The sequence below is a fragment of the Xiphias gladius genome, chromosome 2 (assembly GCF_016859285.1).
Source record: "Xiphias gladius isolate SHS-SW01 ecotype Sanya breed wild chromosome 2, ASM1685928v1, whole genome shotgun sequence".
NCBI classification, from domain to species: domain Eukaryota; kingdom Metazoa; phylum Chordata; class Actinopteri; order Istiophoriformes; family Xiphiidae; genus Xiphias; species Xiphias gladius.
This window is the reverse complement of record NC_053401.1, coordinates 3,834,249-3,857,316: the sequence shown is the minus strand read 5'-3', so window position 1 is coordinate 3,857,316 and position 23,068 is coordinate 3,834,249. Positions and strand designations below refer to the sequence as shown.

At 45.0% G+C, this 23,068-nt stretch overlaps 1 protein-coding gene across 4 annotated transcripts; it reads left to right on the top strand.

Annotated features, from left to right (window-relative positions):
- The first annotated feature begins 4,519 nt into the window (after positions 1–4,519).
- Positions 4,520–16,392, top strand: gata3 (GATA binding protein 3). 4 transcript variants are annotated; one of them, XM_040150281.1, is made up of 6 exons: positions 4,520–4,815; positions 4,994–5,393; positions 6,307–6,783; positions 9,405–9,451; positions 12,080–12,205; positions 14,755–16,392. In XM_040150281.1, exons 2-6 carry the CDS (start codon positions 5,159–5,161, stop codon positions 15,043–15,045), a joined length of 1,176 nt encoding a protein of 391 aa, XP_040006215.1. In that variant the 5' UTR covers positions 4,520–4,815; positions 4,994–5,158; the 3' UTR covers positions 15,046–16,392. The 4 variants fall into 4 exon arrangements, with proteins under 4 accessions (XP_040006215.1, XP_040006198.1, XP_040006206.1 ...); XM_040150264.1 differs by lacking the exon at positions 9,405–9,451 and adding an exon at positions 9,192–9,337; XM_040150272.1 differs by having other exon boundaries at positions 6,307–6,840.
- The last annotated feature ends 6,676 nt before the right edge of the window (positions 16,393–23,068 follow it).

Sequence of the window (23,068 nt, the reverse complement as noted above, 5' to 3'; positions counted from 1 at the left end):
TGATGCCAGGGTGCGGGGCGTCGCACGCGCACGGCCACAGGCCCAAGAGCTCCAACCGTTATTTTCTATTGCGCGCGTGTGTGTGGGGGGCAAAGGGGCGCGAGGAAAAGACCTCGCGCACCCTCGTATTGATCTCAACGGTTTTTTATTTTTCAATTTGTAATTCATCTATTTATTTATTTTAAATACCCAAACCATTCTCTGATGTTTTAGCCTGTTAAATATTGTAATGTGGGTCAAATATTGTAAACATCTTTCCGCCACTGACCAGGACGGTGCTGTGATTTCATCTGAATTTCAGTGACGGTGTCAAGATTTTGTTTTGCATATTATTATCTTTTTTTTTTTTACTATCTTTTTAATCGTCTTTTTTTTTTTTTTTTAAGATTGCGGGGATCATCCTGAGCTCAAACGTTTTAATTTAACCAAATTACAGAGATACCCATTCGGTGTAGTGATTGGACCGCAATTAATAAATGATCCAGAAATATGAATGACTTTGTTTCTGCTGGGCATGCACGGGCTAGTGAGTGAAAAGGCCCTGTTTGTTGAAGGAGAGATTACATCAGTGTGTCTGGCGAGAAGCGATATAGATACAGATAAGCATCACAAGTCAGTCAATTGGCAGACCGTTTTGTTTTTCTTTTTTTTTTGTCGTCGGGAAGAATGACACAAAATAAGACGTGCTACTTTTCACACTCGAAGAAAAAGATGATTTATTCCACAGCATCTCATTTCAGTCATTCTAGGAAATCCACTTCTGTTTTTCAAGTTTCGCGAGCTCGAACGAGCAGAATTTGACGCCCTCATCTTGTTCTGAGAAGCCGAGTTGGTTCACATGCAGAGAGTAGGGCAGCCTTTTCTTTCTTTCTTTCTTTCTTTCATTTTTTTTTTTCTTGAAAACACTAGAAAGGTAACAGATGACTCAAAGGGTACCAGCGGTGCTGGCTACTGGTTTCAAAATGTATAAAGGAGCGTTTAACCAGTAAAGTCTCTCACAATTGCACCGAGACTAGGACGTGGGATTTTTAATCAGTGACTGGGAATCCTCACTGTTAGAAAGAGCAACAAATGCTGCACCGGGGCGGCTTTACACTCTGTAAATGGTCGATTATATATGTATATATGTATATATGTGTGTGTGTGTGTGTGTGTGTGTATATATATACATAATTATATATATATATATATATATATATGACATTTATCCCGAGTGTTTTCCTGCTCTCGGTTGTATTTTCGCCATGTGCTCCGTATTTATTAATTTTATTAATTTTATTAATTTTATTAATTTTTTTACTTTATTTGGATGAGGGGTTCATATGAGTCGCGGCTGCTTTTGGACAGTTTGTGTCGAAGTGGGTGAGAGTGCGAGCAAAATGTGACCCTTTGTGGACCCCGGTTATCAAAGCTTTTTGATGAAAGAAGCCTTAGTGAAATAGTAAACACACACACACACACACACACACACACACACACACACACACACACACACACACACACACACTATTTTTATTATTCCTAATTTAAAACAATTGCACCTTCTTTTGTGTTTTTATTTTTGTAATATAAAAACGTTAATATGTGCTATTATTATTATTACTATAATATGTATTATTATAATTATTATTATTATTATTATGGCAGTACTAATAGTATTAGTAGTCAGGCTAGTTGGGTTATATTACTATTATGACCCACAGTGTATTTTTATTATTGTGTGATTTTATCTCCCTGACCTCTGATTAAACAGCTGGCGGAAGGAAACTATTATTTATAAGGAAAAACAGTGACTGACGAGGCCATACACAGGAAGATGAGGGACCACGTAAACACACACACACACACACACACACACAAACACAAAACTCACAGGCGTTATCTAAAACATTTCATCCTCCACGCTGGCAATGGAATAATCGGTTCGTGTCTTAAATTTCTCAGCCGCGACGTAGAAAAAGAAAGTTTAATCGGAGCCGGCCGACACGTTCCCTCCGAAACGATCTCTGCCATCAGAGGCCGGACCGGCCACTCGCCCGCTGTTACGAACCAACCTTCACGCGCGGCGGCACTGCTGTTTGTAGGTCGTTCACTGCGAAAAACAGACGAGTGCACGGGGGCTCGTTTTATAGACACGCACACACACACACACACACACACACTGACAGGGACAGAGAGCCGGAGACGCCGCTTTTTCCCCCCCGTCGTGGCGACAGTCTGGGATTATAAATGACAACTTTTTTTTTTTTAGGAGAGCCAGTTTTTACACCGTGCTGAATAAGCTGCGGCGTCATTGACACCGAGGCTTGGGAATCGAGTCATGGGACGGCTTCCACGTCCCCCTCTCTAAGCTTCGATACATCCACTCGAGAAACAAAAAAACATAATCGGGATTTTAGGCTACATTTACCGTCATGTGTTGCCTCCGAGCACCTATAACGGGCAGCCCTACTTTGTGGATAATGGCTCCGCGATACTTTTCAAGAGGATAATTACACGAGTCCGCTGACAGCTTGACAATGGCAGCTACAGCACTTTGCATCCAAGTTCAGTCTCAGGTTTGTCTTGAGTGAGGAAACGCTCCCTCTTTCTGCCCCCCCACCCCCCCACCCTCTCTCTCTCTCCAGGTAGGGGCTATCCTGGAGAGGAAAAATACCACACTTTGCCAAGTCTCTCTCTCAGTCTGCGCTCCCACGCTTCCCGGCTGAGAGCGAGACCTGGATATCTGGGGGGGGGGGGGGGTTGGGAATATAGACGAATGCGAACAAATTGAGGTTCGCACGTTTAAAAAAAAAAAAAAAAAATCTAATATCTAAAAAAAACAAAAACCAAACAAACAACCATCATCTAACTGATTTGGCCACTGCTGATCACTGACGGTACACCCCATGCACAGCTGCGCCAGCCAATCGAATTCCCCATCCAACCGACCCCACCTGATGTTAAGACCGTCGCAGGGTAACACGCTGATGCCTACGTGTGCAAGGGCGTGCGCGCTCCCGCTGCCTACCTACCTACCGCGCGCCGCCGAGAGGGTTCGTTTCCGGACTGTTTGTGCCGCCGTGACGTCACATCCAGTGGCGGCGCCGAGGCAGCCCCCACCGCGCGCGCGCACACACACACACACACACACACACACACACACACACACACATTAATCTACTATTACACACCGCCAATCTGAAAGTATATGGAGGAGCCAAACTGGGCTCTAGACATAAAATACTTCCCCAAGGAACAGCCCCCTTTCTGCCGCGCAATGAAGTGGAATGATGCTGCGGACGCGCGGCATCACGCCGGCGTGACACCGAACACACGGGGTGAATTCCTCCCTGATTCGGAGTGAAAATTGTTGCCCTTTAAATTATGGCTGCTTATTTGTCAAACCTGGCGGGGGGGTTGAATAGCGAGGGTGAGGTACATCACTCCCCGGGCGCGCTATCGTGTTACATTTAATGCAGTGTTTTGAATAAATAATGACACGACCCATTGTTGCCTGTCTGTTTGAGTTGCCGCAGTGGGTTGGTTATGGCAAAAGATACTGATAAGTTAACTGACAGCCAATAACCCGTCTCCATGAGGATTTTCCTTTTTCTCCTTCTTTCTTGTCTTTTTTTTTTTTTTTTTTTTTTGGAGACTGTAAGCCCAGTCACCCGGGCGTCCTTTTCCGGGCCTACTTCACGGCGAGGAAATCGGCTCAATTTGGATCTGCCATTAGAATAATGTGCCTGTCACCGCGAGAGGACGCACTGTCACAATTTTAAGAGCGTGGATGTCTCGCAACCTGCCAGTGGCCCTGAGCAACAGGCTCTGCTGCAACCCTCGCTATTTTTATCGCCGTACGCAGCCCCAAACTGCTGCAGACGGTTTGAGTGGAGACTTGGGGGCGGTGGTGTGATAAAACCCAAATATTAAGACAAAAATATATAATATAATGCATATTTATTTGTATGTATGCTTTCACGAGAAGTAGACGTGCAAATGTTCTAACGTTTATTGGCCTTTCTATTGATGGCCTGTTTAGATTTACGTAGATATTAGTGTTTTGTAAACGAATTTAAGCAACTTCCCACACCTTTAACTTTGCACCCCACTACGTCTCCACGCGTAACTAGAGTGTTAGGTTCGATCAGGCCTCCGAAAAAGAAACATCCTTATGTATCATAATATTATCTTTTTGGCAAGGTCATTGAAAAAAAAAAAAAAAAAAAAAATCTTGCAGCACTTCTGCATCTCTCCTTCCCCACGTTATATTCAATTAGGGCAGGCCCCTCCCCTTAACTGATGACACTGACAGACCCTCCTTAAGTTGCCTCGCGCCACAGCTGTCTGCAAGCATTGAGCTGCCTGGCGCCGTCCTGAAAGAATGCCTTCACTGTAAAAAAAAAAAAAAAAAAAAAAAAACAGGGGGGGCTGCAGAGAGAGAGAGAGAGAGAGAGACAGAGCTGGGAGAGAGAGAGAGGCAGAGTAGAGCAAGGGTGAGTGAGTAAGAGCCACACAGAGCGAGAGGGGAAAGAGAGAGAGCGAGCGAGCGAGCGAGAGGAGTGGAGTTAATGGAGAAGGGCTACAACTGCGCACAAACAGAGATTTGATCAGAGAGTTTAACTTGCTGGTGCTGGTCAGTGTGCAGCGTAGCCGTTCACTGCAAGCCAGAGCCCGCGCCCGTGCAAACCTCCAGTACTTGTTGAGCTGGGCTCGAAAACACTGACATTTTTTTTTTTTCTGAGAGGAAGAAGTTCAGGAACTCCGCGTGAGACTGGATTCCATTTTGGACGTATTTATGTGACAACACCTTTGTTGCATTTGTAATGTGGGGTATGTTTCGTGTTTAAATGTGTGTTTTTTTGGTTTGCTTGTTTTTTTAAAAAACAAAACAAAAAAAAACAAACCCGGGTAAATTCACTTAAACGTGAGCCTCCTGCCCCGTTTTAGTCGTGCTGCATGTGAACACATTTGAGAAAACCAGACAATAAATTCTTCTCTCTGTCTCCAGGTGATCAGAAGCAAGCGCGGAACCTGTGGATTTAACTAAGAAAAAAAAAAAAAACCAAAAAAAAAAAAAAAAACGGATTTGGGACAGATTCTTTCTCATCTTGTGACTTTGTACCGGTTTGCTTCGGCGTGCATGAACATTTGCTGAAGAAAAAAAGGCAAAGCAATGGAAGTAAGTGCGGATCAGCCACGATGGATGAGCCATCATCCCGCGGTGTTGAACGAGCAGCATCCCGGCTCACATCACCCGGGCCTCGGCCACTCATACATGGACCCTTCCCAGTATCCCCTCGCTGACGATGTGGATGTACTGTTTAATATCGATGGACAGGGGAACCACGTTTCTCCGTACTATGGAAACTCTGTCCGAGCCGTCCAGAGGTACCCTCCTCCTCCACACAGTGAGTAAACGGCCCGTTTGGGCCTTTTATTTAATAATGTGCACGTTATCCCGTGCGGACCTCTGTGCGCAATCTATCCCCGCAGAAAAGACTCAATTACTGTCGCCGCGTTTGGAATTATTTGTGTTATCTTCCGGGGATCCAGACCAGCTTTCGGTTTTGGCCTGAGCTGACTTTGCCCTGAAAACCCCGAGAACTGAAACGGTGCAGAAAAAGACGCGGTGAATACGTAGGGTTTAGCCCGAGTTTGTTGGGTTTCTTTGCACAGCTTATGTCACAGCCCCAACATAAATTGACATTCAGCTGACTCATATGTCAAACGCCCGTGCGTAATTTGTTTTCTGGATCAATCGGCTGTTTAGTGACGGGTTTAAACAAATAGATGCGCTGGCACAGAAGTCACAGATAGACCTGGAATATTTTGGTAATGGTCAGAAACACGTGTTGACTTCCGAGGGCATGTACAAAATGTATCTTTATTATAGTGTGCTTATTCATCAGCATATAGGCGTTTGTGGAGTTTCCTATATTGTAGCCCTTAACTTCCTGAACAGTCAGTCGCGATGTGGTTTCTTCTGAGGCTTATGTCTTTATAAGTCAGCCGTTGTCACATCGCGGCCTGTTCAATGGGGATAGAACGGTGTCTTCGGGGCCACAGAATCTCGGCAGAAAGTATTTTTGAATGGACCGCTGGAGGCGAACGTATCTTATATGTTAAAAAAAATCTAAAAATCGACACACATGCATTCGGTAAATCTGTGCGCAAATGTGTGATCGCTTTTATCTGGTAGGGTTTTTAGGCCTAAAGCGCGACTCGGACACTTCTAAATGCCCACTGAATTATTGTGTATTTCTAGTTGCTGCAGACTGAGGACAGGTTATGATGTTTTCTTGTGTTTCTGTGCTACCTCAGGTAGCCAGGTGTGCCGTCCCTCATTACTGCACGGCTCTCTGCCCTGGCTGGAGGGGAGCAAAGGCATCGCCCCGCACCACAGCACTTCTCCCTGGAACCTGAGCCCCTTCCCCAAGAACCCCCTGCACCACGGCTCCCCGGCCAGCCTGTCCGTCTACCCCCCGGCCTCCTCCTCCTCCCTGTCCACCGGTCACTCCAGTCCGCACCTCTTCACGTTTCCCCCGACCCCTCCGAAAGACGTATCCCCGGACCCAGGCATATCCACCCCGGGCTCCAGCAGCTCCGGGCGGCAGGAGGATAAAGAGTGCATAAAGTACCAGGTGACCCTGGCCGAGAGTATGAAACTGGAGTCAGCTCACAGCCGGAGCGTGGCATCAATCGGAGCAGGGTCATCCTCTGCCCACCACCCCATCGCCACATACCCACCCTATGTCCCTGAATACGGCCCAGGCCTCTTCCCACCAAGTAGCCTGATAGGTGGGTCATCTTCTAGTTATGGTTCCAAAACAAGACCAAAAACAAGGTCCTGTTCAGGTAGGCGTGCGCTTTATTACATTCCCTTTTGATCTAACATTATTCCCCAGATTTGCAGCCTTAATGATTAATCATGTTTAATCTCATATACGAAAAGAAAAAAAAAAAAAAAAGAAGAGAGAAATGCCCATGAGCAGCTCATTCATCCCTCACATGAAAAACTCTCCTCCTGGGACTAAAGGCCACACGGGTCAAGCTGTGTTCCAAACGGCCGCATCAGTGTGTCTCAAAGCTCTTTCTTTCATCACCTGATCATCATCATAATAATAATAATGATGATAATAACGATAAGAATAAAAATAATAGTAATAATAATAATGTTGGCGATAATAATAATAATAACGATAATAATATTAATAAGACATTTAATTTAAAGTTAAATAAAATATCAAAATATATTAAACACCAGTATAAAAAGATATGGAATAGATTAATAAACAAATTAAATACATTTGTTGAAAAAAAAATTACTAGAAACAAAACTTTATTTCCCAGAATCTATTGGATATTTTTTTTTATGACAAAATAAAATCATCATGACGCAAACGACCTCAGAGTTTAATGCTCAGATTAATTCAGGTCATTTTTTTTTTTCCATCTTCCTCTGCACCAACAGAAAGCGGAGGGGGTGGGGGGGTGGGGGGGCAGAGGGAGAGCCAGCTCTCTGGGCTGTGTCGCCCCGTTTATATGTTTAAGATAATCCCATTACTGTCAGACCAGTGCACGCCACAGTTGCATTGTTTACCCAGCGGTAGAGCACCGGATGCTGCTCGTTCATTCACAGGGAAAAAGCGGGTGAACCGTCGCCGTGGCAGAGTGCACAAACTACCGAGGGAGAGAAAGAGAGAGCGAGGGGAGACATTTCCAAATTGCGAGGGGGGGGGGGGGGGGGGGTAATTATTTTAAAGGTTACTGCCGCGCAGCTGAAAACCAGTTTTCTGTAATGAGATTAATATCAGCGGCTTTGATGTGAGTATAGAAAACAGTGGATTAGTTGATGCATATCATCAGGATTATTCAGCATCATACACTGGGCCATTAATGCATATAAAGATTTTAATTCGAGGATAATGGGAGATAATGTTCATTTAAAGATGTTTCCCGATCTGTGGAGTATCTTCGTTTTGCCGAGGTTATCGGCGCGGCGTGTGCGTCATGTAAGCGCAAGACTTCAGAGAAAACCTTCAGCATTTTTTAAAGCTCAAACACACCTTGTGCAAGACGAAATCTGCGCTGCAGAAACGTGTTTTTCTTCTCAAGTCACATGCAATGGATCCGACACAGTTCCTGTTTGATTTCAGCAGCGTCTTCTTTTGCCAAAATAGAAAAGAAAAAGAAAAAAAGAAAAAAAAAAAGAAAGAACCCCAGACTTGTCCAGGTGCTTTTTATGTCTGTCACGTCTAAATACTGCACGACCCGGACCGGTGTGTCGCTCCCTTTGTGAAGAATTCGGGCTGTGTGTGTTTTTGCAGATCGAAAACAAGGGGAAGTCTGGCTGCGTGAAAATGCAAAAGGCTCTCGGCGGTGCACAAAACCCATGTGTGAGTCCCCGTTTTCAGATAATCGGAATGTGAGCAGCAGCCCCCCCCCCCCCCCGTGTCAGTTTCAGGCCCCCCCCCTATAAGTATCATCAACTGCGCCGGTGTCACTGGAGGAAGTGCCCGTCAAACCCCAACACCCCCTCCATCATTTTAAAGCAAAGTTAACAGCTTGTTATAGGACAAAATATACATGGAGGTATTTTCATTATTATTATTATTATTAATAAAATGAGAGATTGGCTGATGAGAGAAAGAAAAAAAAGGCCTGTCTTACTGGAATTTAAAAAAAAAAAAAAAATTGTCACGGACCAACGTGAATTTTGCTCAGTCTGGAAATCCTGTTCAAGGACACGACGATTTCTGCCTTATGGACCTTAACACAACTGCTGTGCTCATCACCAACACTAACCACATGCGTCTAATGTATGTGTGTGCCATGAAAACAATCACCGCTGCAGTAAAATCCATGCTTATGCTTGCACTGTAATTATTATTGTCATTATTGCTGTTGTTGTTGCTGCTGCATAGATGACGTTTTCCTGCATAGTGCATGTTTTATAAAAATTCCTCTGATTTCACTAATCTTTTCTATTCTCAGCATAGATTACCTGCATCAAGAATTATTTTTCATTTTCAAGGATTACTGACCTGGGCACTGTCTCCATGTTGTGTGCGTGTGTGTGTTTGTACGCGTGTGTGTGTGTGTGTGTGCGCGCGCGTGTGTGTAAATGTGTGCGCGTGCACGTGCATGTGCGTGTGTGTGTGTGTGTGTGTGTGTGTGTGTGTGCGCGTGTGTGTTGGCTCTTGCAGAAGGTAGAGAGTGTGTGAACTGCGGGGCCACGTCGACTCCGCTGTGGAGGCGGGACGGTACGGGTCACTATCTGTGTAACGCCTGCGGACTCTATCACAAGATGAACGGGCAGAATCGCCCTCTCATCAAACCCAAGCGGCGGCTGGTACGTCTCCACCACATTTCTCTATTGATGACATTTCCGTCTCTCTCTCTGTTTTTCCCCTATCCAGGAAGAAGTAGGCCTATTAGCTGCAGGAAATTGACTCGACAAGTGCAGGTCTCTGTTTTCAGATACTACCATAGAAAAACTGCACATTTTTTTTTTTTTTTTTTTTTTAAATTGCAATGACGATGCTATTTTTATTTGCTAAAATTGTCATTGATTCACAGAGCACTCCGTTTGAACAATAGCCCCCATGTGTATTTCGGGGAGGCATTGCCTCCATTAAACAGAAAACTGCTTCTACCGTAACCTGTTGCAGTGTGGCTGCAGGCCTGCATTCAAAAACGCGCAGTGAGCTCCGTCATATGAAAATTATTTTAATATTTTGGTATTAGTAGGCAAATTTTTTTTTTTTTTTTGGCTATTCTTACCTCCTTCAGATGGAGCTATATTTTTTTTGAAGTTATTTCAGGGAAAGCCCCCTCTCATCAGAGCTGCATCTCTTATGAGCTTTAGAGGAGTTCCCCTGCTTTCTTAGGCAAAGGAGGAAAAAAAAAAAAAAAAATCTTTCGAGGCAAAGATGGCTGTCCAGTCCCGCTCTGAACCTCTTCTCTCCTCCACCTCGCCTCTAATGCGAAAACCCGACTTCCCAGGAAAAGGGCTGCCGGATATCTGAGCAGCACAGATAAGTCGCTTTTAACAACACAGCCCGCTTCCCCAGTCAAAACACGAGGGCTGCGGAGTCCGAGCCAGGGCCAGCACAGAGTCACGACTTGAGATTGTTTAGTGTTATAATCTCCCCCTTAAATACGCGAGGATGGTCAGGTGTGGGTAATTGCCACGCCACATTCGACCTTGTAGATTTAGGTTTATGTGGGTCAAAGATGAAGAACAATGGCCAAAAAAAAAAAAAAAAAAAAAGAGTCTCATTTGGAGGCCAGAGGGTGACATCAGAGGAGGATTTAAGACCGTGATAGGATCCGCCAATCTGATAACTTCTCTATTAAATCACCACATCGACCAAATAATAATCTGGTCTGTCTTTCATTGCTCATATTTAACGTTTTGGCGGCAGAAAATGTTATTGAAAAAAGAAAAAAGCAAAAAAAAAAAACCCTCAAAAGAGTGGAAAAAAAAGGGATACTGAAAGGAAAGGCAATAAAAGTAAAGATAATGAAACAGATTATGGCCAGTCATAATACACACATGATATATAGACTTAATAGACATAATAAAGTTTATTCCTTCAATCTGATTGGTTATTCACAGCACACAGCAGCAGGGGTTATTAGGCCACCACGTGTGTATAATTGGAAATCCCTCCCAGAGATAATGTAGTCCTTTGCGTCGGCGTGTCCTTTGCGGTCACCTGCCTATCGATTGTTTTCAGAGATTATAACATCAATGTCAGGCCACTGCAGCGAGCCGGGCTGAGGCAGGCAGGCGACTCCATCCATGGGAAGACATGACTTTCACTGTGTCAGGATGAAGTGAGGGGTTTCACTCTGCTAGTAGCCTGCAGCAGAGCCAAAAAAAAAAAAGAAAGTAATCTACGTTTTCTTTCTTTCTTTCTGTTTTTAAAAAAAAAAAAATTATTATTATAATGCTTTTGGTTGGTGTGCAGTTATTGCCATGTGGTTCACTTCACTGCATCATACATTCATAATATCCATCCATATTATGATTGTATGTTAAAAAAAAAAAAATCCTCCAAAAGCACACCGCCTACAAGGCCTGCTTTTTAAAAAAATATTATTTTATTTCTTTATTTCTTTATTTTTCTAGGTTTTAATTGATACCAAATCTATACGAACAGGTTCAGGCCCTTTCTTTTCATCTCCATTGTCTAACGTCTTTAGGTCCACGTCTAAAAACAAGCCTTCGTGGCACAGACGCGCACTTTAAGGGGGGAAACTTAATCAGATTTAATAGCTCTCCCATTTCAAGGCACTACTTTTATGTCTTCTGTAAATATTTATTCTCTAGGAGGTATGCGCTCTATGACGCTATTTTTAGCCTCGGGTGAAAGCAGCTCTGTTTTTGGTATTTACGTCTTTATTTCAAAACTATTTTCATCTTGCACTGAATGCAAAAAAAAAAACAAAACCGAATTCCGATGGGTGGAGATTCGGAACGTACATGCAGTCCAAAAAAATAAAGCCTTCATTGACCCCCCCCCCTCCATGTTTTAATGGTTTTCTAAGCAGCCTTACAAATGCAAGTCAGTGAGAAATAAAGAATGTGTTTCATCTGCAGTGAAGGAAAACACAATTGCCTCTTCTTTATGGCATTTGTGGAGATGTAATTGGCCACTATGCCAGATGCCATGCATGCAGGGCTGCCAAACGTCACACGGGGACCAACATTTGTCCAGAAGCCGTTTCTTTTTTTTCTTTTTTTTTTTTAAAGTCCCACATTCTGTACTTAGTTGCCGGTAAAATTGCCCCGCAGACGTGCCAGAGGGCGTCTGTGCAGTCAAAGTTCACACCCGCACCAGACAGAACGCAGTTGGCAGCTACATCTCACTGGTCAAAGACACACGCACACACACACACACACACACACACACTAACACGGTGTCTTCAGAAATGGCAGCCCTGGATCTCGGCGTTGATTCTCTCAGAATAAACCATCATATTGATTGGGTTGTTACGCGGTCATGTGACGGTTTTTTTTTTTGTGTTTTTTTGTTTCTTGTTCTCTGTTTTGTGTTTTGCGTGGCCTTTCCCCGTTGTTGTGCAGTCCGCGGCCAGACGGGCAGGGACGTCATGTGCAAACTGTCAAACGACAACGACGACGCTGTGGCGGAGAAACGCCAACGGGGACCCGGTGTGTAACGCCTGCGGCCTGTACTTTAAACTGCACAATGTAAGTAATGAGCCTTCGTGGGACAGGCCATGTCTCGCTGACCAATCAAAGCTTGTCTTGTGTCTATATATATATATATATATTTACTTGTTACCCCCCCCCCCCGAATCCATCTGTCCTGCCCTCTTTATTTCCCTCTCATCAGTCCCGCTGGGCACCTTTCCCTCCTCCTCTGAGTGTTTTATCGGTCCTGTCCCTGCAGAGAATTTCCGGGGCACGGCGATAACAGGATACTGTAGAATTAATATGATTTATTGGCAGTAAGTAGGAATCTAAAATGTATAAGACCGAAGTGAACTAAGCCTGCAGCCGCCTTGCTTTTGAATATTAAAGAAGGGGGGCTTAATTAAAATTCGATTAATTTCCAGGCGAATTTTTTATTTTTTTTATTTTTTTTTCTTATTTCTAGCCTTTTGGTTCCATGCGCGCCTGGGACTTGAAGCCCCCCCCCCTCCTGACCACCAATCCCTCTGATTCGTTTTGGGTTTGGTTTAGTGCCTCACCACATCATTTCACATCCTCAATCTGAAAGCCCGGGGGACTCGTTTATCTCTCTCTCTCTCTCTCTCTCTCTGTCTCTCTCTCTGTCTCTCTCTCTGGGTCTCTCTCCTGTGCACAAAGCTGTCATTTTTAATCAAACGGCCCTTGTGGTCGAAACTAATAATAATAATGATGATAACAACCAGGCTAACTGCTCTGAGGCAGCATGTAGGTAATATTTTCCCCCCTCTCACAACAGATAGAGGCTGCCTATATCCCATATCCCATGTGCTGTGTGTGTGTAAGGGAAAGAGTATCCCACTCTGCTGCCCTGCTTGTCACGCAAGTGCTCCCTGTTAAATCATTTTACCATTGTTACTTTTGGCACATAGTTGGGCGCTGCAGAAACAGATTCGGACCAAGTTTAAAAGGAGAGAAGAATAATATTTCCCTGCTACGTATTAGCGTTTGAACTGACCCTGACCTTGGTGTAATCGTGAAATTAGTTTATATTGGTAAACCCAAACTGGCCCGCTCCCATTCCTCAGGGAGAATTCAGCGGAGTCCCTGCCGGCCTTGTATGTGTTCTCCTGATGTGTGTGGACAATCTCAACACACCTGATGGCAGCGGCCTGTTGTCCCCGTAAACTTTGGCTTAGATAAGAAACTTGTGCAAACAGAAAAGTTGACACAGGCATGAGGTCATGGTAAAACCCAAAACATAGTCAGACTCTTTTTTTGTGATCAGGGTTTTTCTCACCACGTGTGAAAAGATACCGTTCTCATCTTTAAATATTCGAGTGAGGTACAGTGTGTTGAGCTTTGACGGGCGGGTACGGGTGCTGTGGTTTCAGGGGGTTAGCTGTTGGTGTTGGGAGAGAGGATGTGAGAGGTCGTGCTGTGTATTCTGCGGTGGTCATTGACTCAAACACCACGGCTCTGCTTTTGTTTGATGTGCCGGGGAGGCAGCCGAGCGCAGGCCGGAGGCTCAGGCTTCCTCTGTGAGACGGCAGACATCTCAGCATCAAAGAGCACAGGCCTGACCGGCTTTAGGTGGGCGTAGCATGCCTCAGAGCTGGAAGCAAGTCAGAGAAAGTCACCCAGTATGGAGCCACATCTTAGAGAATGAAACCACATCACTGAAAAGAGGGGGTGGGGGGACACAGATCTCTGCCCTCCGCTAATCATTGAGGCCATTCTGCTCAAGGAGTCAGCGAAAAATGCCAATGTCTCAGACAGTGCAAGAGAGACAGCGAGGAAGAAATCCCTGTTCCCATTTCCCTGTGAAGAACCGCTCAGAAAGATCAGGAAGCCAGTCGGCCTCATCCACCTCCCCTCATAATCCTGCCCACAGCCGGAATTCCATCATCCAGCTCTCATTCCCGCCTAAACCTATGCTGGAATATGGCAGCCGGGGCCATTTTGGCCAGGAGATGGCCACGCGGTTGAGGAGGAGGGTGGAGAGGAGGACTTGGCCGACGCCGGCGGTCGTCATGGCCATGTGTCTCTGTGGTCGACTGGCTGCACATTAGCTGCCAGACCCTTCTCCGTCTCTGTCCTGCACACGCTCTCTCCACCCCCCACCCCCCCATCTTTCCTTTTTCTCTCTTTCCTTCTGGCAGGGCCACAGCCTCAGATACAGTCCAGCTTAAAGGAATCAACATTTAAATCCACCCCACACACACACACACACACACACACACACACACACACTGTTAGACACATACACAAAGAGTATATGTAAACAATCTTCTGTTTCAGGATGGGACAGTCACATTACCCTTGTAATGGGACTCCATTACATATCATTATGTCTCCCCGAAACCCTGAAGTCTGCCTCTAAGAAAACAAAAAAGCTCAATGTGTGCCACCTTTTTCTTATTTGTTTTGAAACGTCTTGACACACTCACATCACATTTCGCTCTTGATTTAATGTGAATGGACTTAACTGTGTCTTTGTGTTGAAATATCCACTTTTAAGATTTTCTATCTGACATGTGGACAAATGCCATAAATCTGTTGTGACAAAATACTAATCTGCCATCTTCTCTGTCTCCTTTTGAGAGCAGATCAACCGACCTCTGACCATGAAGAAGGAAGGCATCCAGACCAGGAATAGGAAGATGTCCAGCAAGTCCAAGAAGAGCAAAAAGTCCCAGGACAACATGGAAGACTTCTCCAAGAGCCTGATGGACAAGAGCAGCTCCTTCAGCCCGGCTGCCCTGTCCCGCCACATGTCGTCCTTCCCTCCCTTCTCGCACTCCAGCCACATGCTGACCACCCCCACTCCCATGCACCCCTCCTCGAGCCTCCCGTTCGCCCCCCACCACCCCGGCAGTATGGTCACAGCCATGGGTTAGATGTCCCCGTGCCGCACCACCCCTGAACCCTCGGCCTCGCCACCACCGCCACACCCCTCGGTACCTCTGCTGACACGCTTCCATATCCTAAAAGACGAACAAACTGCTCCTCGGCCCGACCTAAGCTCCCCTGTCTCACCATCGAGCCGCGGTGCGAGAGCGACAGGCTTTAGGCTCCTTTGCCCTCAGTTGTATCTTATTTTTATAAAATGAAAGTATACCTCTGCGATGTGAATGCTTCGCAGACTTGACTTGACTGTGGCGCACTGACCTCCAGGGGGAAGATTTTTTTTTTTCCTCCAACCAGGGAGAGAAAGAACATTTTCTCCCGAAGCTGCCGCCGCCGCCGCCGCCGCCGCCACCACATTGAGGCTGTCCTCCCAGCTCATCCACATGATAAGGAGCTCCATTCGTGTACAAAAAGCCATTTTCCACACACAGACATCACAAAAACAGACAATACAAGGACTTTTTCAACGCCCTTTCCCTTAATTTCAAAACCCGCCTCTCTTCACCTTGCACCTGTGTAACAGGAACCCCCACTCCCCCTCTTCTTCTTCTTCTGCTTCTGCCGAAGATGAGGAGAGACAGACGTTGAATATGTTTGTACAAATTGTATGAAATACAGTACATTTAATGAAGACTTTTTAATTAAGTAAGAAAAAAAAAGGAAATATGCCCCTGGGCAGCTAATGACGAGAAGGGTACGAGTCACAGCAGGTGGAGAGACTTGCCGCCAGAGGAGTGAGGAGAGGACGCCTCCGAGTTCCAGAGGAAAGAAAAAAACGGAGGTGGAGGTGAGAAGACAAGGAGAGACTTTTGAGAAAGGGCAGGCCTCGGTTTTTGCCTGCGTGAATTGTGTTGCATTAAGTTTGCAGAGAGTCAGCGGCTCTGGCTGCAGGCATCTCTCTTCTTCTTTTTTTTATTTTATTTTTTTTATTTTATTTTATTTTATTTTTTTTGGATGTGCTATAGGTCTCGGGCAATTGGTTTGTGTCGACGCGTGCGCACACACACACACGCACACACACGCACGCACACGCACGCACGCACACACACGCACGCACACACACACACGCAAACACACACACATGCATTTGATCACCTGAAAGACTTTCTTCCTGCCCACAGATTATATGCATTGTGAAAAAAGTTCCTGTATTTGTTATTTGTATGTATAAATCAGAGTACCAAAAATACGAAAGAAACAAAGATGTAGAATTATTTCCTTATGTTATGCAGACTGAATGGTTGTAAAAATTTAATAATAATCACTAGTGTAAAATATGACTGCTTTTTTGTTTCGTAATTTTTTTTTCCCTCTTTGAAAATAATAAACTAGTTTAATCTCTGTTGACATGTTAGCGCTGCGGTCGAGAGCTGTCTTCTGTCTCATTCTGTGCTGTGTGATCACCGAAACATTACGCCCACCCGCCGCAACCACAGCTAGCAACACGCTGTCGTTTTTAATTTTATTTATTTTACCCAGTATTCTCCGGAATGACTCCAACGGTCAGCTGAGCACAAACAGGAAGAGCTGAAATAAACAGCGGCAATGGAGGAACAAATCAAATGGCAGGGTCAGTGAGGCCAGGGCACAAAGGCACCGTAGGCCGAGGGGGCTTTTGTCCCGTGCCACTGATAGATACGCGCGCACCGAGTGACATGTTTACACACATCAAACATCTATCATTCATGCAGCGAGGACGGATCGTCAGGAAGCAGCATCGTTGCAGCCATTTCCCTCAGACCCGAGATCACTTATCATGTTGCTTGCTTTTACACTTTATGCCACTGCAATCGTGAAAAACGCTTTGTAGAATCCTGTTATAATACATAACTTTAAGCTAGTGAAGGCTCAACATGTGTCAAACGGACGGACACGTCTTTGCAAACCGGAGCTTAAAAATGATCAAACAAACATCAGATAAAGAAAAGTCATTACTTTAAGCTGTGGACGGTGAGCACAACCGCGCTGCTATATGTATCACGTCTACTGCCGAGAAATGGTTCAAGTGTTCGGCTGGGAAAAGAAGAGGAACTGCGTGTTGGTTCTGACCACTGCACCAAGTGGATGGCGCTTCCTGCAACTCCAAATTCAGGCAGGAAGGTATGGCGGCTTGAGATACTGTACAATCTGACCGCAGGAAAAAGGCCTGAATCCATTTTTCAGCCTTATAATTGACACGGATCTACTTTTTAAACTCTGTCATCTGAAAAAAAATATTATGAGTTTTGGATTCTGATTTGGACCGTATTCATATGCCTTCTCTAAATATAATGCATATGTCCGATTTACGTCCATTCAGTCAGTCTTTTACTGCTGACCGAACTAGTTAAGTAGTAACCCTTGACAGCCGGAATTTGTCGGATGAATCAATCAGCTACCACTTCTCCACTTAAAAAACCGAATTAACATGTTAGTCTTTGCACCTTTGTTCAATGACTATCATGTCAGGGATTCACAGGCAGCACCTTCCGCACATTGATACACAAAAGAGGACCACATACAGCTGCATTCGTGCGCGTGTAGCATGCAGCCCGGGTCGTGGCACGAGCCAAGCTTCGGGCGTGTAAGCACCTTTCGTACCGGTTAGGGCGGGTTCATGTCACGAACATAAACAGCGGGCTAGATATTTACGAGACGGTGTAGAAGGAAAATAAAAGTTAAACAAAGTATTAAAAAATAAAAAAAACACACATCCCACTGACAAGGTGTGATGCAGAAAACTGAAACACGACGCAGGCAAACATTAAAAGTGAAAATAACCTCTTTCCAGAGTGATCCTGACCTGCCACAAATCGCGAGGACAACAAAGCCGACACATATGACAGGTCTGAATAAAAGTATTTGCCACAATGAATGACGACGAATCCGAAATTAGCTTTGGTGATTGTAGAGTGAACACGACACTTAGTGAAACAAGAATCATCTTTACTTCACAGCAATTGGAGCCCACTAACGACCTAAAAACAAAAAAGAAAGAAGACAATTAGCCTTTTATCCTGAGGGTAGCACAGATTCTGGTTACTCATAACATCCAGGTTAGTGCTGAAGCGTCTTCCCCGATAGTGACAGGATGCAGGGTTAAACAAACCGAGTTGCCTGCATCAAGACATCCAGTTATTGTTGCATAGCGTTCCCTGATTTGACGAAGCCACAAGTTAAACAGATGGGTTTCTTTACGGCTTCTCTTTCCCCTCTTTCTTTTTCAACCGCTAACTCAGCTGCCCATCATCGGCCTCGTTAAGTCGATCCCCTCTTATGCAACGCAGGGTATTTGTTCTGGTAGCTATTGTTGAAATGTCGCCTGTGGCCTGCAAACTCCACACAACTCAAACAGATCTCCCTACCCCAAAATCATTTGGAGCGTTGCAAACCCACATTTTCCAATATTGGAATATATTTGCACAAGTGGAAAGCCAAATCCGGCGGCTGAGGCTCTCTCATGCCGCCCTGGAGAAAAGGCCATACAGAAGTCAGGTATTTGGCATCATTTGTTTCTGAGCCGCTGTGACCAATCAGGAGATTTGCTCCTGTGTTTTAATAGTGAGGTCAAGGGGCCATGTGGAATGAGAACGGGAATAGTGTGTGTGTACGTGTGTGTGTATAGAGGGATTGAGGAAAGCTTTGCCCCGTGGTGGGACCCCATGGCCTCTGGCTGACCTCTTTCCCCTCTGGTGTTTGGCTGCGGACGTCTGCCAAGGGTGACTGGATGTGCAGCGACTGGCTCAGGTGAGGGTGACTGCGGACTGACGAACTCTCTGTGATCTCTTCTCCTCTTTCCTCCATCATCATTATCATCATCATCATCGTCGTCGTCGTCGCCGTCTTCGTCGACACGAGCCACTTATTTCCGTCTCTCCCTGTCCGTCTGTCTCCCTCTCTTCCTGCGTCTGCCTCTCGTCTTTCAGGTGAGGACGATGACAGATTTGTGGGTGTAATCGGCTCTCAGGGAACAGTCCATCTTCATCCAGGGCAACACCGCTGTCGCCGTCAGCAGGGGTCAGGTCAGATGTGGGGTCACCATCATGGAGGAACGTGGTGACTCTGAATGCTAAAATACACGTTTTTCATCCAAATTGTATAACGAAATCTTCGGCGACGAGGGAATGGACAGGATCCTTTTTCAAAGTAAAGTGAGAAAAAACAAACTTCACAAAAAAATCCCCCACAGTGCCAAAAAAAAACCGATCTACACCCCTCCCACAGGAAGTAGAAATGTGATTGCACAGGATATGCTATTCGTTTCATCACGTTTCTTCACACTACGAACGGTTTCTGTCACACATTTCATCTCTCGGTATGGGTGTGCCGAAGTCTCTTTTCACCTGCAAACGCAGAGTCCCGTATCAGTAATACTGGTCCGGGGGACGGAGCTTATCCGTGCCAGCGTGGCCACACGTGTTGGGAGCGGGTCGTGCGTTGCGGGCTAATGATTCCACTCCCGCACCCTGACTCGAAACCCACCCGCACCGGTAAATTCTGCTCAAACATTGCCGGCGGCATGTGTGTGCGTCTGCTACAGTAGTCCGAACCGTTCCGGGACTCCCCAGTTGTAACCTAATTTCAGTGAAGACATCAATGAGCTGGTAAAAGCAGCACCTTCATCCTTCACCTCGTACTGCACACTAGTATAAATGTTATTAAGGTGTAGTGTTCATATGATGCTTTCGAGTGGGGTTGTGTTCACCACATTCACTAGAAGACTTCATTTGAACAACGCCCTTGCAGCTACGCAAGTGCTACATTTTGACACATCAGAGTTCACAAGTACATGCTGATATGAAGTCAGATAAGCTACTTATATGATTTTGTTTTGTCAAAAACACTTGAATATTGAACAGAATGTGAAATCAACGACTTCCCACGGGCAAAATAAAGCAACCCGACGCAGCGAGCCCACCCTGCGTTTCATGCGTTACAGGGAACGGTTCGACATTTTTGTGGAATGTTTTGTTTTGCTTTCTGGCTGAGAGTTAGATGAGAAGATCGATACCACTCTCATCTCGGTGCGTTTAGACACGAAGCTGGGGCCAGGAGCGGGTTAGCTTAGCTCAGCATCAAGACTGGAAACAGAGGAAAGCAGCTAGCCTGGCTCTCTGACAAAAAAAAAAAAGGTTTCACTCGTCAACAAGCTATATCTCATTTGATGACTCCATAGGGAAACTGAGGTCACCGCGCCGGGCCAGGAGGCAGTCCAGCACATGACCCCCCCCTCAGGCAACTGAAACTTGCTCTTGTTTCCACACGCTGCTTTCTCCACTGATTAAACAAACGGCGTACGGCGTGTTCATCAGTGAGCTTTACAGGTGCTGGTGTGCGGACGTGTTACCTCCGGACAGAGCCAGGCTAGATGCTAGACACCATATAGACATTGTAGGAAGCCAGGGCTTAATTTAAAGGTGGTGTAAAGGTATTTTGAGCTCCATAGTGAGCTTACATTGACAATGAGCTTGCTTATTGTAGTGTGGTTTATCTTTGATCTCCCGTGATACCACTTTGATACCCATACAGTTTGGTATCATTTAAAAATTATTATGGGATTTGTATAGTCCGTTTTGAAAGTAAGTGGCTGTTGTTGTTCTTATCCTTTTTCTTTTGTTTTGAAAGACCTCAAGCCCGAAACATGAGGGATGAGCTGTCGCGGCATTGTGGGAGTTCTCTCACTTGTTCGAGACCCCCTCGCCACTTTCAAAAGAGCAGCCTCGCGTTGCATTGTCTCCTTAACAATCGTAAATTTGAACCATAATCTCCCGTCACAACACAGCAGATAAAAGATAATTATCTCTCTTACTGAGGTGCCCTGGGGCTTCTTGGACGGCCTAGCAGACAACGCGCCCCACGCAGACACATAGACAGACAGACACACACACACACTCACACACACACACACACACACACACACACACACACACACACACACACAAACACAAACACACACTCTCTCATACATTTGCAACAGGCTTAGAAGCCTGCTGCTGCATTGTTGATATTCGTCAGCAGATGAGTTTGAATGCTCCAGGTGCTTATGTGAATGTGTGCACATGAACAAACAGCATCCAGACCTTCTCTAATGGCTCTGAATAAGCTGATTTCTGTCTGATTCACGCAACAAGGTTGTAAAAAAAAAAAAAAAAAAAAAAAAAAAAGGTTTCTCAACAGTTTTAGATTCAGTAGATTCAGAAATTGCCTTTGTGGAGTACTATGTGTACTGGAGGTGGCACAAAGTTCACAGGTTCACTTAGGGAGCAGCCACAAGGTAAAAACCTCCGTGTGTGACAGACAGCTACAGAGGGAATGAATGACAACCTGAGAGAGAGCGGAGAAAAGGCTGGTGCAAGGTGACTTAGGGAAGAGTCGGGAGAGGTGGGGCATGAAGGATCTGAGTTAAACAGAGGTGGGGAGGGGAATGTCGCATGAGTGGAAACATGTTTTCACCAGTAGAAGAAAGAGTACCAAAGTAAAAACACAGAGATTTTTCTTGAATGAAACAACTTGTGCTAAAATCTACTTGAGTTAAAGTAGACATGATAAGATTATTCCGAAAATCCCCAAAAGAACAAGTTTATGTGCAAAAAGGAAAACTTTGTTATATGATCTCTTAAGTGCGATACAAAACAAAAACAAACTAAGTTCTTCGGTTATCAAAGTTGCAGAAGTTAAATAAAGCGAAAACAGTCTGATTCAAAACCAACGGAGAACCTACAAAGGTTTCTACCTTCTAACAATATAAAATGTACGATTAAAAAAAGGTGAAATATACTTGGTTTGCTTTGTTTCTATAGTTCCCTTAGTGTTTCCTAGAAAGTGAGAAAACTTCCTGTTTCTTTATTGGTTACTTTGGTAACCAATATTACAGGAATAGTTTGAATTCTTTGTGAAATACCCTTATTTGCGTTCACGTGGGGAGTTTACCCCTGTTTTCCAGCTTTATGCTAAGCTAAGCTAACTGTCTCCTGGCTATAGCTTCATAGTTCTTGTCTGTTTTTGGGAAACCCTCTACAAAATAACTATTATGTATCTGTCCCCTTTAAGGCAGATATAGGGAAACAGAGACACTCGTCAAATGGATTGTTAGCTAAAATAAAGAGAGTAACTGCCATTTTGTACTTTCCCTTCGCATTCTGAGTCATGGAATCAACACGTGGGAATCTGACTTTACTCCTCTGATTTCACTCTTTTCTCAAGAGATCCCGCTGCAGCACCTCCGGAGTGTATTCCCGTGTATTTTGCTACACCACATGGCTCACTGGAGATGTTTTACAGCCTTGTCCCCTGGTCGGCCTCTGTAACGGACAGCCGCCTCTCCCGGCCCTGGGCAAAACTGAACCTCACCTGTCGAAAACTCTGTGGTAGCAGCACATTTGCATGGGCCCGCATCCACAAACTGTCACTGGGGCTTACCCAATGCCACATGAAGCCCTCACCGCTCTTTACAGCGAATGAACACTCACAGTCAAAACATCTGAGCCGTGCAGAAAACCGACTGATAGCTGACTGGCACCTCTTAGCCGCATCACAAATCCACAGAAAAAGTAGAGCAGACAGGTGTTTGTATTCTGCTCACTTGGCTGCAGTGCCAGGGGACATGCATTAGCAAAGCTGTGTTTGATGACGTGATCTTGGCAGCATCTGCAAAGGTGTGTTTGAAGAGTGTGTGTTGAATACCACTCCATATATATCTAGGCCAAGTCATGCATTAATCACCTTTTAATAAACTGGGTAAGAAGCTGATGTCTTTGGACAGATGTTGCAGCTTTATATCTGTGCATACTTTTCGGGACTAAGTTTGCTATTAATCCAATTTCAGCTGTTTTCTTTCTTATTTCTACGTTTACATACACAGAAATAGATCTTTTTTTTCCACTATAGTACGATGAGGCTTAGGCATCAGGTCGCCAAAAAAACACAAAAACAAACTAAAAAACTGCAAGAAAGAAACATCTGCCATGAGGAGTTTCTTGGCATGACAAGCCACATTTAAAGATGTAGAATTTCACGCCTAAATGCACACCAAGT

Bases quoted from the DNA above. Each gene is read 5' to 3' on its own strand.
- gata3 (XM_040150255.1), top strand. From the start codon at position 5,159: ATGGAAGTAAGTGCGGATCAGCCACGATGGATGAGCCATCATCCCGCG. The intron at 5,394-6,306 runs GTGAGTAAACGG...GTGCTACCTCAG, and splicing joins GTACCCTCCTCCTCCACACA to GTAGCCAGGTGTGCCGTCCC. The intron at 6,841-9,191 runs GTAGGCGTGCGC...TGGCTCTTGCAG, and splicing joins AAAAACAAGGTCCTGTTCAG to AAGGTAGAGAGTGTGTGAAC.